The sequence below is a fragment of the Schistocerca nitens genome, chromosome 2, assembly GCF_023898315.1.
Source record: "Schistocerca nitens isolate TAMUIC-IGC-003100 chromosome 2, iqSchNite1.1, whole genome shotgun sequence".
In the NCBI taxonomy this organism is placed as follows: domain Eukaryota; kingdom Metazoa; phylum Arthropoda; class Insecta; order Orthoptera; family Acrididae; genus Schistocerca; species Schistocerca nitens.
The window spans coordinates 747,214,791-747,232,195 of NC_064615.1; the positions used below are offsets into that span (position 1 = coordinate 747,214,791).

Consider the following 17,405-nt stretch of genomic DNA (forward strand, 5'->3'; position numbering starts at 1 on the left):
TTTTACATCTGTTACGAAAACTATTAATATAATTTAATTTTAATAACATGGAGCGTGACGAGATAAGATTCACGTTGTGGAGAGTTATATCAGAACACAGAAAACAGTCACGTTGTGGAGAGTTACATCAGAACACAGAACTGACTTCATCACAACCTAATTTAACTCCATAGACAGCAGCATAGTCCAATGCTTTCGAAGCAATAATTAACAACAGACCACAAGTGTTTTCAAAACACAACAACATCATACCACATGAATAAGCTGGTTTCAGAAGCAGGGAAAGTACCGCTGACCAATTATTAAAACTATCAGGCAACGGGAGACAGCAAAACGAAAGCTGAAATTTTAAATTTAGCATTTGAGAAATCTTTCACGCAGGAGGGTCGTACAAACCGCCGTTTGAGTCTCGTACAGATTCCCGTGTGGAGGACATAGTGATAGACATCCCTGGGGTTGTGAAGCAGCTCAGTGAGTTGAAACAATGGAAAAACGTTGTGTGGAGTGACGAAACACAGTACACAATGAGGTGATCCGATGGCAGAGAGTGGGTGTGGCGGATGCACGGTGAACGTCATCTGTCAGCGTGTGTAGTGCCGACAGTAAAATTCGGAGGCGGTGGTGTTACGGTGTGGTCGTGCTTTTCATGGAGGAGGCTTGCATCCCTTGCTGTTTTGCCTGGCACTGTCACAGCAGAGGCCCACATTGATGTTTTAACCAGATACTTGTTTAACCCTATTGAAGAGCAATTCCGGGATGGCGATTGCATCTTTCAATATGATCGAGCACCTGTTCACAATGCACGGCCTGTGGCGGAGTGGTTACCCGTCAATAATATCCCTGTAATGAACTGGCCTGCACAGACTCCTGATCTCAATCCTATAGAACACATTGGGGATGTTTTGGACTTCGTGCCAGGCCTCATCGACCGACATCGATACCTCTCCTCAGCGCAGCACTCCGTGAAGAACGGGCTGCCATTCCCCAAGAAACCTTCCAGCACCTGATTGAACGTAGGCCTGAGAGAGTAGAAGGTGTCATCAAGGCTAAGGGTGGGCCAACACTATATTGAATTCCAGCATTACCGATGGAGGGCGCCACGAACTCGTAAGGCATTTTCAGCCAGGTGTCCTTATACTTTTGATCAGATAGTGTACCTCTACAGGATAGGCATTAAAGAGTCAATATCAGAAGGAGATTTAAATCATGTGACCAGCAAGATCTTTGTGCAAGAGTCTTAGCAAACTGAAACATTAGCTCCCTATTAATATCATTACTATTCAAGCATCAGGAATTATTACAACTTATGATCTCTTTTAAGAGATTGTAAGCTACCCAAGTAATTATCAGCTAACATAATGTTTTATAACCGTCAGATTTACTAATATTTATTACTAGTACGTTATGTTATCGGCTGGTATGGTTTCTGCAATAAATATCAATAAAATAACGAGGGCGTCCTGAAAAGTAATGCCTCAGGATTTTATGTGAAAACGCCTTTTAAATAAGACGAACTTCATTAACATTCTACATCTTTTTTCTTCATCTCTGCGTATTTATTTCTCGGCACACTAACCGTGACGGAAAATACATTTCTCCCGACGAGAGACCATCACTGTATTGGGTTTCACTTTGTTGACGGAGCAACAACTTCACCTCTGCTTGCACCGCTTCACCACTGTCAAGGTAAAGTCCACGAAGCTGTTGTTTAAGTTTTGGAAAAAAAAAATGATAATCGGATGGGGCCAAGTCGGAAATGTAGGCAAAATGACCGATGACAGTGAATCCAAGGCGTCGGATTGTGGTAGATATCGCAGCGCTCGCGTTTGATCCGGCATTGTCATGCTGAAGGAGAAACTTTCCATATGTGGACGAACTCTTCGGTTAGAAACTCGATTACAGCACGCTGTTTCTCACGCAGCGATACACTTACATTACACAACGCCATGTTATTCAAATCGTCGGCAAATTAAGTGTTACTTGACTTCTTCCGCAAGGCTCGTCACCTCGACTTACAGAATATTTTTCCCATAATATTCGCAAGTAAGAACAGTTCCAGAATAGCCCATACTACTCATCCTCCCATAATCTCGAAAGACTCTCTGGGTCAAATATTAGAAACGGTTCTTTTTCTCATCAACTGACACTTCTTTCATTTCAGGTATCAGTATTGTGCAACGGATGTAAACTAATGCACTTGCTGCTGCCTGCGACAAATCCAGAAACACGTTAAACTATTGGGTTTTGATAACTCTAAAAGGAAAAACATGTTCTTCGGAAGATTAATAACTACGATTATTCTCGTCATTCCTCCGATCTTTGATCGCACATTATCTCCCATCTCCCCCACTGCAACAGCCTGTTAAGCGTTCCTTTCCAGTTTCCCTGTCACGGTCTTATTAACGCGCAAGTCGGTATCCGTAACAGACTTGGCTTCTGTCCTCGTGCTAGGCAACTAAAATAAAACCACAGATATGACATTATCTGTAGACAACAAAGAAACCATCGTTTACGTTATCAAATACGCGCACTCAGACAACACAACATGATAGCCGCAATTATAGCAGCATACACTAAACGTTTAGCCTATATCTCGAATAGACTTGCGAGGATTAAAAAGAGTTAAATGCTATAGGGCTAGAGGAACTGAGTGGAATACATACCATAGAGGAATTCGCTAAACAACAACTTAGTACAAAACGATTTTTGTGATCTTTATATATGGATGACACTTCTTAGAATTAATTATCTACCGAGCGAGGTGGCGCAGTGGTTAGACACTGGACCCGCATTCGGGAGGACGACGGTTCAATCCCGCGTCCGGCCATCCTGATTTAGGTTTTCCGTGATTTCCCTAAATCGCTCCAGGCAAATGCCGGGATGGTTCCTTTCAAAGAGCACGGCCGACTTCCTTCCCCGTCCTTCCCTAATCCGATGAGACCGATGACCTCGCGGTCTGGTCTCCTTCCCCGAAACAACCGACCAACCAATTAATTATCACAAAGTGAACTCTGCAATAAATTTTGTAGCTTTCCATTCCAAATTGCTTGTAGCAACCATAAATCCATACATATTATAAAATGGATGTGTGTGTGTGTGTGTGTGTGTGTGTGTGTGTGTGTGTGTGTGTGTGTTCCACATCTCCTCCTAAATCATTGGACCGACTTCAACGAAACTTGGTACACATACGATTTATTACTGTCAGGCAAAAAAAGCTGTGCGCTAAGAACCACCTATCACAGTGTAGGAGGTATACGTCATAATTAATTTGATGTATAGAAAACTGCAACATCATGCATGACTTTTAAATTTATTACTTCTATGCTAATAACTGTATTCACAATAAATTTCGCAGACAGTATCCACATCTGATAAATGCACCTCCCAAATTATGTCATTATACCACGTGTAGTTCCCGAGACATGATGTCATAAATACGGAAATGCGTGCAAAACTGCCGCATAGTGCACGACGTTTAAATGTATTACTGCTTTGCTAGTAACACTAATCGCAACACATTTTGCAGACAGTATCCAAAAATGTCGTAGGATGTACGTACATACATGTACCATTGTACGACACATAGTTCAAGACATATGGCTTCATAAACAATGAGAAGCGTGATAAAATGCCGCATCATGCATGAAGTTTTAATAGATTTATTATTTACTATTATGGCACTCCAAAAGTCCTGCCAACTTAAGTAAATCCCTGACACCTGGCAGCGAATTTTACAGCTTTCAGCTGCGAAGAGGAAGCGGCTTTACGTGAAAACAAAAGACGTATATAGAGCTGTGAAGAGCGTTGCGACAGAGACGTTTTCAAAATCGCGTGGTAGGCACACGAAGCAGCTGCACCCAGTGTACAGAAATTGTCTGGGATATTACACTACAAACATAGTTCACTTTTTGTTTTCGTTTCTAATAGAAAATTGACAAAATGAATACCCGAGCAATGCCGAGTTTATCAGGTAGTAGGCAGTGAGGCTAATTATTTACTTTATTATTTTTCTCCTGTTTTTAATTTAATAATTTCTTTGGCTGTTTGAGGCAGTCTACAAAGAACACTTAGCTGAAAAAAAAAGTAGATTAGAGATACAGTAGATCAACTCCGGCTTGGTAAAATTATAGTAGCCGATAAGAGGATCATCACTGTGACCAGCTGAAAATGGTAATCTTGTTCCACTATTTTGAGGACGAGATGAACAAAAATTAATACATTTAAGGGAAAAAATCAACATTTTATTTTTATTTTTCTCATCTTAATATACCACTGAAAGGACAACAGAAACTATTTGCCAGGACTAGGACTCTAAATCTGGATTTCTTTACGCAGCTCAATGATAAGGTGTTTTCAAGGCCCGGGACAAAATGTAGTTGCTATTTCACAAGTGCAATAAATAAAAGTTCTTTGTAGTGTTATCTTCTTTCATTGACAGAGATGTCGGATGGAATTAAAGTTAATTGTTGTTCCGAAGACTCGTTTCATACAGCTTTCCGCGCTTGTCTATAAAGTGCAAATCTCTTTATCTTTTCATATCTATTTCACGTAGTAATATTTATTCAGATGGTGCGCTTGCATTTCAGTAATAAGTGCAAAACATGACCTTTGGTCCTCCACCACCTACTGAATAAATGTAATTTTTCCCAACAGAGGAACAATGATTTACATACTACTATTGTGTACTGAACTGGGGACCTAGAAATGACGGACAGCTTCGTCCCGCTCGAGCACTCAATGCTCTGGACCCCCCCCCCCCCCCCCCCAAAGGAACGTCTAATACCAGATGAGTGGAACCCCAAACATTGCATGGTAGAGTAATTATGGTGTACGCGTACGTGGAGACAGTGTTTGTGTAGCAGTCGCCGACGTAGTGTAAGTGAGATGGAATAAGGTGAACCAGCTAGTATTCGCCGAGGCAGATGGAAAACCGCGTTAAAAACCATCCACAGGCTGGCCGGCACACCGGACCTTGACACAAATCCGCCGGGCGGATTCGTTCTCGGGACCGGCACGCCTTCCCGCTCGGGAAGCAGGGCGGGCTAAAAATGACATGACTCCTCATGAAGGTTTTCTTTAGCACAAAAAGGGGAGCACAATGCTGCTCAAACATTTTGATCACTTACTCAGTGATGTAAAATGTCTGACAGACAGGAAATTAAAAATTTAAAAACAAATTGAGAAATATTCTGCTCGACTACTACTTCTACATCACAGAAGAAATTCTGTTAACTGAATTTGAATATTACGCAAAAGGTTTCTTCGGCCATACGTGAGACAGTTTCGGAATTAGTCAAACGAGTTGATCCCTCATGAAACCTATTGGTTCAAATGGCTCTGAGCACTATGGGACATAACTTCTAAGGTCATCAGTCCCCTAGAACTTAGAACTACTTAAACCTAACTAACCTAAGGACATCACACACATTCATTCCCGAGGCAGGATTCGAACCTGCGACCGTAGCGGTCCCGCGGTTCCAGACTGTAGCGCCTAGAACCGCTCGGCCACCCCGCCCGACTGAAATCTATTATCTATGGCATTTAGCTGCTGTAACTGTAGCAAAGCGTGAGGTGATAAATCGATCGGGTTTCAGCTTTGGACATGTGGTTTTCTTAAAGGAACTAATAATGTTGCGCTGCTTTCGTAAATATGTATTATACATAAAAAATTAAATTAACTTGATACACATTTTTGGTGAGGTGTCGATATCGACTTCGCTTCCATAAGCGATAGTGAAATTACATATTAATGTACAGAGGTGACAAAATTGATGGGGTAGCGATATAAACATATAGAGAAGGCGGTAGAATAGCGTACACAAGGTATAAAAGGGGAGTGCTTTGGTGGAGCTGTCCGACGTGATTAGACAGCACAACGGGCATTAACAGACTTTTAACGCGGAATGGTAGTCGGAACTAGACGCATAAGACATTCCATTTCCGAAATCGTTACTATTTTTATGCCTTAACTTATTTTTAACTTAGCTGTTAGTCCCTGTACACTTTGGTATTGTTATACGTTCTTACATATTACCGCTTTGGATAAGATTTTGCACCGCCTCCTCCTGTTATGTATGTTAAAGTGTTACCACTGTTGTCTATGCACGGGGGCCTGAAGATGGCGTAATATATCGCCGAAACTGGTTGCTCAATAAAATTTGTAAACTGAGACGGCTGAAAGATGTTTCGCCATTCTGTTTCTCCATTGAAGTTCGCTGTTGTTAGCTGGAAAAACCCGAGCGGCTCGCCAGTGTGGGTAGCAGTGGCTGCGGCAGCTGATGAGAGCCGTGTGGTGCTTCTGTTGCAGAGTCGGGCGTGTCGAGCGCCTCGCCGTCGGAGTTGGGCCACTCGGAGAGCGACGACGCCGAAGCCTCCCGCGCCGCACAGGAGGCCGTGGCCGCCGCCAACGCCAGGAACACGCTGCCGCACCGGCCCAGCACCGGCTCCTCCAGGTCCGTCCCGACACTCACTCACTCATTCACTACTCAACCCCGCTCACTCTTCTCTTGAATCTCACCCCTTTTTTTCAAATCCTCGGTCTCCTGCCTTTCGAGTCTTTTCAAGCAGTATATTGCTCCCTCCTATGTATATCTCGCGAAGAGACCATGAGGATAAAATCAGAGAGATTAGAGCCCACACAGAGGCATACCGACAATCCTTCTTTCCACGAACAATACGAGACTGGAATAAAAGGGAGAACCGATAGAGGTACTCAAAGTACCCTCCGCCACACACCGTCAGGTGGCTTGCGGAGTATGGACGTAGATGTAGATGTTGAATGTTCTCTAACCCTGCCTACAGCGATTAGACAAAAATATGGAAACACCGTGAGAAATGCATGCTTGAACACAAATGCAGTTCCTAACCAAGCCTGGAGATTACGCTGTTGTATTTGACCACGAACGGCACTCGTGTAATGTCCTTAGTACGTTGCAAGTGTCTAGTCGTGGTCACAACAGCGTTCTGTGTAATTATTTTCAGAGTATGCTGATGCAATAGCTCCATACTTAACAATCATATACAACATCTCGTTTGACGAAAGATACGTTCCCAAAGACTGGAAAGTTGCGCTGGTCACACCAATATTCAAGAAAGGTAGTAGGTTTAATCCACTAAACTACAGGTCCATATCATTATCGTCGATATGCAGCAGGATTTTAGAACATATATTGTGTTCGAACATTATGAATTACCTCGAAGAGAACGGTCTATTGACACGCAGTCAACACGGATTTAGAAAACATTGTTCTTGTGCAACACAACTAGCCCTTTACGCACACGAAGTGTTGAGTACTATTGAAAGGGGATTTCAAATTGAAGCCGTATTTCTAGATTTCCAAAAGGCTTTTGACACTGTACCACACAGGCGGCTCGTAATGAAATTGTGTACCTATGGTACATCGTCTCAGTTATGTAACTTGATTCGTGATTTCTTGTCAGAGAGGTTACAGTTCGTAGTAATTGACGGAGTCATCAAGTAAAACACATGTGATTTTTAGCATTCCCCAAGGTAGTTCAAATGGTTCAAATGGCTCTGAACACTACGGGAGTTAACATCTGAGGTCATTAGTCCCCTAGAACTTAGAACTACTTAAACCTAACTAACCTAAGGACATTACACACATCCATGCCCGAGGCAGGATTCGAACGTGCGACCGTAGCGCTCGCGCGGTTACAGACTGAAGGGCCCAGAACCGCTCGGCCACTCCGGCCGGCCCCCTAAGGTAGTGTTATAGGCACTCTGCTGTTCCTTATCTATATAAACGATTTAAGAGACGATGTGAGCAGCCGTCTTAGGTTGTTTGCAGATGATGCTGTCGTTTATCGTCTAGTAAACTCATCAAATTGCAAAACTATTTAGAAAAGATATCTGAATGGTACGAAAATTGGGAGCCTAAATAATGAAAAGTGTGAGGTCATCTACATGAATGCTAAAAGGTGTCCGTTAAACATCGGTTACACTATAAAGCAGTCAAATCTAAAGGCCATAAATTCAACTAAATACCTAGGAAATACAATTACGAACAATTTATATTGTAAAGAACACACAGAAGATGTTGTGGAGTAGGCAATCCAAAGACTGTGTTTTAATGGCAAAACAATTAGAAAACATAATAGATCTACTATAGAGACTGCGTACACTTCGCTTGTCCGTCCTCCTTTAGGGTACTGCTCCGCAGTTTGGAATCCTTAACGGATGGACTTAAGGAAGTACATCGACAAACTTCAAAGAAGTGAAGCCCGTTTTGTATTATCGTGAAATAGTGGAGATAGTGTCACGGACATGATACAAAGGCGTTTTTCATTGTGGCGGAACCTTCTCATGAAATTTCAGTCAACAACGTTATCCTCCGAATGCGGTATTGTTTTGTCGACGCCGACCTACATAGGCAGAAACAGTCATAATAAAATAAGGACAATATATAGGTGTTCGTTTTTCCGCGCACTGTTCGAGAGTGGAATAATAAGGAATTATTGTGAAGGTGGTTCAATGACAATTCTGCCAGGCAGTTAAGTGTGAATTGCAGAATATCTATGTAGATGTAGATGTGACTGCGTTATGTGGGACCTAATCGAGTTCGAACATTGGGAAATTGTTGGTGCTCGTATAGGAGGTGCTTCCGTTACCAAAGTAGATGAAGTGTTTGGTGTTTCAAGACCACTGTATCGAATATTTATAACGCGTGCGGAAAAAGCGGAAAAAATAATCCCCTAAGTTACAAAGCAAACGGAAGTGTGTTGAGTGAACGTGACGGACGAGCGTTGAAGAGGATTGTGACGGAAAGTCAGCGGACGACAGTTGTAAAAGTCACTGCAGCCCAAAAGTCACTGCAGAACTGAACGTAGTGCTTACGAACACTGTAAGCAACAAAAACAACACGAAGGGAGCTCCATATGCAGGACGAGCTAGAATTCCAAAACCACTCATTAGTGATGTAAATCACCGAAACGGAAAAACGTGGTGCCAAAGTCATAAAACCAGGACTATGGAACAACAGAAGAAACTCGTTTGGTCGGAATAGTCTTGTTTCACACTGTTTCCAGCTTCTGGCCAAGTTTACGTCCCGAGGGTGAAACATGACGGTTTCGCTTATGATTTGGGCAGCCATATCGTGGTGTTCCACGGGCTCAATATTACTCTCCGAGGTCGCATTACTGACACAAGCATTAGGTAATCATTTGGGATTATAGCGTCCGTCCCATGGTACAATACTCGTTCCTCATGGATGATGCTGTGTTCCAAGACGACAGGGCCCCTACTCACACCGTTCGCATTGTCCAGGGCTAGTTTCGTGAGCACGAGGATGAGTTATTACGTCTCTCCTGGCCACTACAGCCACCAGATCTCAATATTATTGAGCATTTGTGATCTGCTTTCTGCAGAAGTGTGAGTGGTTCCTATCCAATTCCATCATCATTGCCTGAACTTGCCACTGTTTTGTAGGAACAATAGCAAACGATTCTCTTGAAAATCACACAGGACCTGTATTTATCCATTCTGAGACGAGTGGAAGCTGTTTCGGATTCCAAAGGTTTAATTACGACGTATTAGACATGGTAATGTGCTTTGTTTCTGGTGTTTCCTAATTTTTGTCCCCCCCCCCTTTCCTATATTTACTACTATAACATCTCAACACTCCTACTAAAAATTAAATTAACTTTCTCATGCCTATTCTCTGTAGTATAGCTTTTTTCCATATGCTTTTAGTTTCTCTTATGCAGTTCCTATGATCTGCTTTCTCTTACTTGCTATGCTGTGTTGCAGACTTGTATCGAAGACTTCTTCTGCAATTTTACGTCGTTATTCTTTAGGAGCAAACTTACTGAGCATCGAAATAAAGGGTTCAAATTCTGCCGAGAATGCATGAATATCGCGTCCCAAAATTAGCTCCGTTGTTTCCTCTCAGTAGGATGTCCCAGGAAAAAGTAGACTGTTAAATCAGAACAGATCAGATGACCTAGCCCGTAAAGATGGAAAAAGATGATCGTTGTTTGATACCAATCTCTTCCATTGAAGGAAGTTTTCCTTGTCTGCGCCTGTTTTTATATGTATATATTTTCCATTCTTCGGCTATCCTGCGTAGTGTTTCTTCTTGATTAAGAGTAACCTTTCACATCCCCTAACTACTTTCCTTGAGGTGATTTCACTTCAGGAAAATTCACTACATGGGTCCGTATTTATTTGAGCAATATGTTTTGAAGATTTTGCCTTGATCAAAAGAATAAATTGTGTTTTACTCAAGGCTGAAAACTCAAAATAAATTCATTTTTCTAGCAGGAGTGGTGAATAATGACAATAAACTGAGTTTTGTTCAGTGCAGAGGTCTCTAAATATATTTATTGCTCTAATTCTAGCTTTTCTCCAAAATCTATGGCACTTTTGCCTTTCTACACATATGAAGCATAAATTATTCATGCCATAAAAATATTCAGTGTGTTTAGTATGAGGTGCTCACTCTAAACCCTTTGAAGGCAAATAGTTAACTAATTTGGCAAAATCAGCCTCGCAGTATGATAATTACGTTATTAACCTTGTGGTCAAGAAACAACCCGTACCCCGAATACAACAGTATTTACAAATCGGAGAAAATATGAGAAGTAGCATTTGCGAATTAATTCTGCTCCAACGTGTGAGAAAATAATACATTAATAACAGCCTTTGACTGACTTCCCTGTGATTTAAAGCCCGATAAAATGGCTTCGAAAACAAAACGAAATTATTCCTGTTCTCCTTCATTTAGGAATTTACAGCAGATAATATCGTAAACACTGAGGCTAGGTGTTGTTTTTATATAAATTTTGTCACAATACACACAATAACGATATTATCTGTATTATGATAAACGGAATGTCCAGATAACTAAGTAATGAAATATGTGCGCTGAAATTGTCACTACAGTACCTTAAAATTATTGCTAAAAATTAGGTCCAGGAATTATTAACGAAGAAGAGCAGCTTGAATATGCTGTCGTTGGGGAGACGTCATGATGCTCAAATTAGTTTTAGCTTCGTACAGTAAGCCCTCAGCTCAAGGGTAAACAGACCTTAATACATTGTCAGCAAACAATTACATATCGCAAGATTAATAGAAATAGTTCCCAAAAAATTTACAGTTTGCCAATAAGCACTTGGTGGACAAATTTTGTCATTTAACAGAATCCGTCTTTTTCATTTCTCACCGTTTGTGCAGTCATGGAGCCGTTGACACAGATGCTGCAAATTGTGTCGCGTCTGAGTCACAGTGACATTGAAGCGGTCCGAGACGGAACAAATTGCCCAGCCGCTGCAGCTACCATGTGGCAAAGAATGGGGCGTGGCTGTTTATAAGAAAACACAGCGGTGTCCCACTGCAGTCGTGCGACAAAACTACGCGAAAGCCAACTGCAGTGGCCTGAAACGAACGGGATTCCGCTTCTTATCCGTAAATCTCAGTTTGCTTGATCTCCTAAGGCGAGAGCACAATTTTTTTTTACAATGAACCGTAGAAAGCTGAAGTTTGCATTTAGCCAAACAGTGAGTGACCTACAACAAAGGATCGTCTTTTGTCTAAATCTTACTACACCGCGAATGATATTCCGCATTCTGACCTTGTTATGTCCCTCAAACGCATTTGTGAAATCTTGACGTCTGAATCATGAATTTTACACTCATAGACAATAAATTAATGAACGATTCGATATTCAACGCAAAGGAAACTCTGTATGAAATATATAAACCAATAAAGTAATTGTCTTGTCCACACTTGTGCTGAAAGGGTCTCTTATTTCAAATTCTCCTTTTACTTTCATTTTTTTTAATTTTCTTATCTTCTACTGTTATTCGCTAAAGTGAGTTTTTGAGAAGCTCTCTTGGATTTTTCTGATAGATTTCGTTTTTCTTACTAATGATTCAGTTTCTCATCAAGAACTAACCTGGAATATTACTTCACTTGGAAGGAAGTGCGCAGATAATTTGTAGGAAGTGAAGGGGGGTTGAAATTTCAACTAGTAAGATCCAGGGTATCCCACTTAACATTGGTATGACTAATACAGTTCGAGATATCGAAATATTTGCTACATTTTCGCTGACGTGGAGGTGAAATCTCGGTGACCTGGCAGTCTAGGCATCAAATTCATCTTAGTCCCCAGGCCTGTAGAAGTGACCCTGCGGTTCTAGCCGCTACAGTCCGGAATCGCACGACAGCTACAGTCGCTGGTTCGAATCCTGCCTCGGGCATGGATGTGTGTGATGTCCTTAGGTTAGTTAGCTTTAAGTAGTTCTAGGTTCTAGGGGACTGATGACCTCAGAAGTTAAGTCCCATAGTGCTCAGAGCCATTTCAACCATTTGAACCAGTCCCCAGTCCTCCGAAAAATAAACTGGATAAAAATATTAGTAAGTTTCAAGTTATACGGGTTCTCGAATCTTCTTGGAAAAGTGTCTAGGATTACTGAAAAAATAGTGCCTACATATACTGCGAAATAAATAAGTTACAGGTATGAATTATATACACAAAGTGAATAACCGCTTTGCTATGCCATCTCTGGCAACTGTACTGTCTTGATTTCGACCAAACACGTTTCACTTTCCAGACTGAGATTTTTCATTCTGCAGCGGAGTGTGCGCTGTTATGAAACTTCCTGCCAGATTAAAACTGTGTGTCGGACCGAGACTCGAACTCTGGACCTTTGTCTTTCGCGGGTAAGTGCTCTACCATCTGAGTTACCCAAGCACGACTCACGACCCGTCCTCACAGCTTCAATTCTGCCAGTACCTCGTTTCCTACCTTCCATACCCCACAGAAGCTCTTCCGCGAACCTTGCAGAACTAGCACTTCTGGAAGAAAGGATATTGCGGAGACATGGCTTAGCCACAGCCTGGAGGATGTTTCCAGAATGAGCTTTTCACGAGTTTCACGTTTCACTTCATTTCAAAGCACGTTCAGCCGTTGCAAAGACTGCTTAGTGAATACACTTTTCGTAAAATTGCAACTTTGAACGTAAGACCATGAAAAACTATGAATACAGAGAATTACTGTGACCCTTTCCCTACAGTGACTTATCGGAAAGCCTTCCTCTGTGTTGTTAACAGTTCATGAAGAGTTAGAAGAGCCCGTGCTACTGACATGCACTACATACAGGGTATACCTATTCTCCCTGAAAAATCTTAATACGTGCAGAAGGCATTGAATAGATAATAGAAATAGGAACCCACGTCGGAGGCGAATTGTTTCCATGCTGCTGGAACGAATCTGTAAAACAATGTTTTCCACTTTTTCGCTTCCAGTGTATGAAAAATCTATAGTTAATTACCATGACTCTCGGAATTACTAATTAAGTAATATGATAATACCCGGTGATAATGTACGTACAATAAGTACAACATTCACTTCTCACACTCTAGTCCACAGCTCCTGGTCTAGTGGTCTAGTTGCTGCCTCTGGATCACGGGGTCCCGGGTTCGAATCCCGACCGTGTTGGGGATTTTTCTCTGCCTGGGGACTGGATGTCTGTGTTGTCATCATTTCATCATCATCATTCGTGACAGTAGCTGGATTTGACTGTGTAGAAATCGGGACTTTGGGCGGGCGCTGATGACCGCGCAGTTGAACTCCCGACAAACCAATCACCATCATCTCACACTCTAGTGTCTTCTGACGCTGGTTGTATGCATTATTTTCATTACTATAACAGTTCCTATTATTGGACATAATCACGGTCTTAGTAGCTGCTTGCGAAAGTAACCAGTGCGACAGTCACAGTACATGACTGTCACTTTTTCTGCCAGCAGACATGGGAGGGTGGAAATAACATCTTTTATAAGTGTGTTCTTGTAAAAACCGCTACATACTCAATGCTGCGATTTTGAACTCGCCTCACAGAAGATCAGCTGGTCATGTCCAACGAATCATTCGAATCAAAGTCGCCTTCACATGATCTGTTAATACCACGGACTTGTTCGATATTATCTTTATTACTGACTGTAGTATATTCCTAAATCTGTAGCGTTAAACTCATAAGTAATTACCGTTCAGAGCACCTAACTGGAATATTGACTGACTCCTCTCCAGGGCCCTGAAGCGAGTGGTGTCGGAGCCCGCACAGCTGTCTCCGCCGCCTCCGCCCCCACCGCCTCCAATCGCCACCCCCGACATGGACGCCCCAAAAGCCGCCCCTGCCCAGACTGATGCCTCCCCGCAAGTAGACTCCAGCAAGTCACACCAGCAGGAGGCGGTTCCAGCTCCGGAGGCAGCCGCCCCCGCGGGAGAGGCGCCGGCCAAGGCAGACACCGTCGTCTTGGAGGAGCCGTCGCTGAGGCCGTCCGAGGTCCGCAAGACCAACAGGTCGCCTTCCATCGCGTCCACCTCGTCAGGTACAAAGCACGCGCCGCCGTTTGCGCTCACTAAGGATTCGTGCTTCATTTGCACTGCCAATGGCTGTTTATTGCCGCTTGTTTGAAGCAGCTGAAACGGAGAAAGTGACTGAATTTGTAAATGGTATCAAAAATGATTCTTCTTTTCTTTCTCATGGTAGTTTCCCGCCACTTGTAAGCGGCCCGTGTGAGTTTCAGTGTTATTATGTGTGCGAAGTTAATAATATTCTCACGCCTCACAGCAAATGTTTAGCGTGTAAGGTTTCTGTTCACTAGGTCATTGTATCGATTCCCGTTAGTAGCATTTATTTTACTCTCAGTTATAAATTCTATGTTTATTATTAAATATGAATTTTAACGAACAAATACTAAATCATTATTTTTAATAAAAAAAATCATTTTATTTTGATTACTAACTGCATGAAAATGCGAGTATTTGAAGTAAATTAAATTTAGGTACGTAAACGCCTAACAGCATACATAAAAACACTTTAGGGTTTCGTATCTCAATCGACAAAAAAGGAACCGTTATGGGATCACTTTGCAGGTCACCTGTTTCTCTGGTTGTCCAACTGATAAGGCCCATTTTTCGCAGGAAAAAATAGAGGTATCAAGTTGAAATTTGTCACATACTAAAGTCTGTGGTCCCTCGGCGGTGTAAAAAATTTATGCTTCTGTGTCAACGCAATCAAAAGATACGGCCATTTATGTCACATATTTCGATACTCGCAAATTCACTCGTCAAAACCTATACGGTACTTCCCGCTGACCTAGAATAATTAAATTTGTGAAGAAGAAAGGATGCACAGTACAAATAAAAAAAATATATTAAAATTGTTAATCTGTGATTACATAACATAAAAAATATTTGTTGGCCATTTGTTGCCCGTCTGTCAGTTCCTTTTTCTCTGGAACGGATAGAGGTATCAAGTTGTAATGTATGCCACATATTAATATCTATAATACCTTGTCAGTTTAAAAACTTCAAGCTTCTAAGTCAATGCAATCAAAAGACGCGCCCGTGTATGTCACATAGTTTGACTATCGCAGACTCACTCATAAGAATCTACAGATGAACTATTTACATACCTGTCAGGGCTGCTGGGCTAGTAGTAAAGCGCATGCCTGAAAACAGAGTTCGTGGGATCGAATATCCATCGGAGCACAGATTTTTTAATCTTCATTTTAAACTAGCCTTCGCTTGTCAACGATGTGAGAACTCAGCAGAAACGACAAGTGGTCCCAATTACACATTGAACTGTAGGCACCCTTTCACCAGTTGGATAATCGGATTAGGTTAGGAACACGCAATTCACCGACGTGACTTCGAACAGAAGGACTTGCACCACGCCACTGAGGCACACAAAATTATCATTGTTATTATTATTATCCATATACATAACTATGTTTTACGGAACCTCCAGAGTGCGAGTTCCGCTTGTCCTTCTCCAGATTTCTTATTTCCAAGGATTGTGTAGTATTATTCACGTTTATAATTTTTTCGTTATAAATAAGGCATTTCATATATATGTACGATCAGTTGACCTGGGGAATACGAACCTGACACACTAAGCACTTAGTCACCAGCGATTCTTTTAATATGTTCCGACGGTTTTGCACTTAACAGCTATCAGAAATATTCTAATCTTCACCGGCAATTTTTTGGATTTTTGTTTTAGAACTGTGTCATACTGCTTCAGGAATTTGATATCTAGGCAATGGTCGTCAAATTCTGCAAGTATGGAGGAAATAGTTTTCTAATAACTGGAGCAGGCCAGTTCATAAGACACTCCTCTACGTCAGCTGCCTGTACTTTTATGGCTGCCCGTTTCTTGCCCCGCGTCACTGCCGAAGCTAAGAACACTATAATCTTCAAGTACAAGACAACAGTTGAACACGGAGGGAATGGGTGCTGCTGTACTATTCAAAATGACACAGTTTTGGTGGTATTTCATTTTTCACTCTATAATGTTACTTCACGTGTCTGCGCTATTTGCATACTAATATTATATACGCATTAGAATCTCACTGGTAGCCAGATCGCTCTAGTATAGCAACTCATTTCAGGCCGGCGCAACAAAACTTAGTACCGCGCTATAACCATTCAGCTGAGTTTCAGATATCACGATCAATACTTAGCGGTCAGCATACATCACAACATAATACTTTGCTGATTAATCCTTGTGGTTCGGTTCACAGTTCGATACTCATAGAACAGCCAAAGCGGCGCACAAGTATTTACGAATATCACACATCAAAAAAAGTTTTGCATCACCTCGGTTCCGACTGTTCCGGAACCTGTACAGAAAATTCGAATAGAGATCAACATAAACATTATTTCCCCCCCTTTCATTCCTCATGAAAACCACACATTGCATGTTGTACCCCCATACAGCGAGACCTTCAGAGGTGGAGGTCCAGATTGCTGTGCACACCGGTACCTCTAATACCCAGTAATACGTCTTCTTGCATTGATGCGTGCCTATATTGGTAGTGGCATACTATCCACAAGTTCATCAAGACAGTGTTAGTCCAGATTGTCCCACTTCTCTACGGCGATTCGGCGTAGATCCCTCAGAGTGGTTGGTGGGTCACGTCATCCATAAACAGCCCTTTTCAATCTATCCCAGGTATGTTCGATAGGGTTCATGTCTGGAGAACATGCTGGCCACTCTAGTCGAGCGATGTCGTTATCCTGAAGGAAGTCAGGGGGCACGAACTGTTGTCCATGAAGACGAATGCCTCGCCAATATGCTGCCGATATGGTTGCACTATCGGTCAGAGGATGGTATTCACCTATCGTACAGCCTTCCATGACCACCAGCGACGTACGTCGGCCCCACATTATGCCACGCCAAAACATCAGGGAACCTCCACTCGCTGGACAGTATGTCTAAGGCGTTCAGCCTGACCAAATTGCCTCCAAACACGTCTCCGACGATAGTCTGGTTGAAGGCATATGCGACACTCATCGGTGAAGAGAACGTGATGCCAATCCTGAGAGGTCCATTCAGCATGTTGTTGGGCACATCTGTACCGCGCTGCATGGTGTCGT

At 42.2% G+C, this 17,405-nt stretch overlaps 1 protein-coding gene across 1 annotated transcript in view; it reads left to right on the forward strand.

Moving 5' to 3' along the window:
• LOC126235303 (uncharacterized) overlaps nt 1–17,405 on the forward strand; it is a 485,532-nt gene that overhangs the window by 401,810 nt on the left and 66,317 nt on the right. The window contains exons 8-9 of the mRNA XM_049944027.1: nt 6,308–6,452; nt 14,049–14,350. Of these exons, the coding sequence (XP_049799984.1) occupies nt 6,308–6,452; nt 14,049–14,350 (447 nt within the window). The remainder of the gene's footprint in view (nt 1–6,307; nt 6,453–14,048; nt 14,351–17,405) is intronic.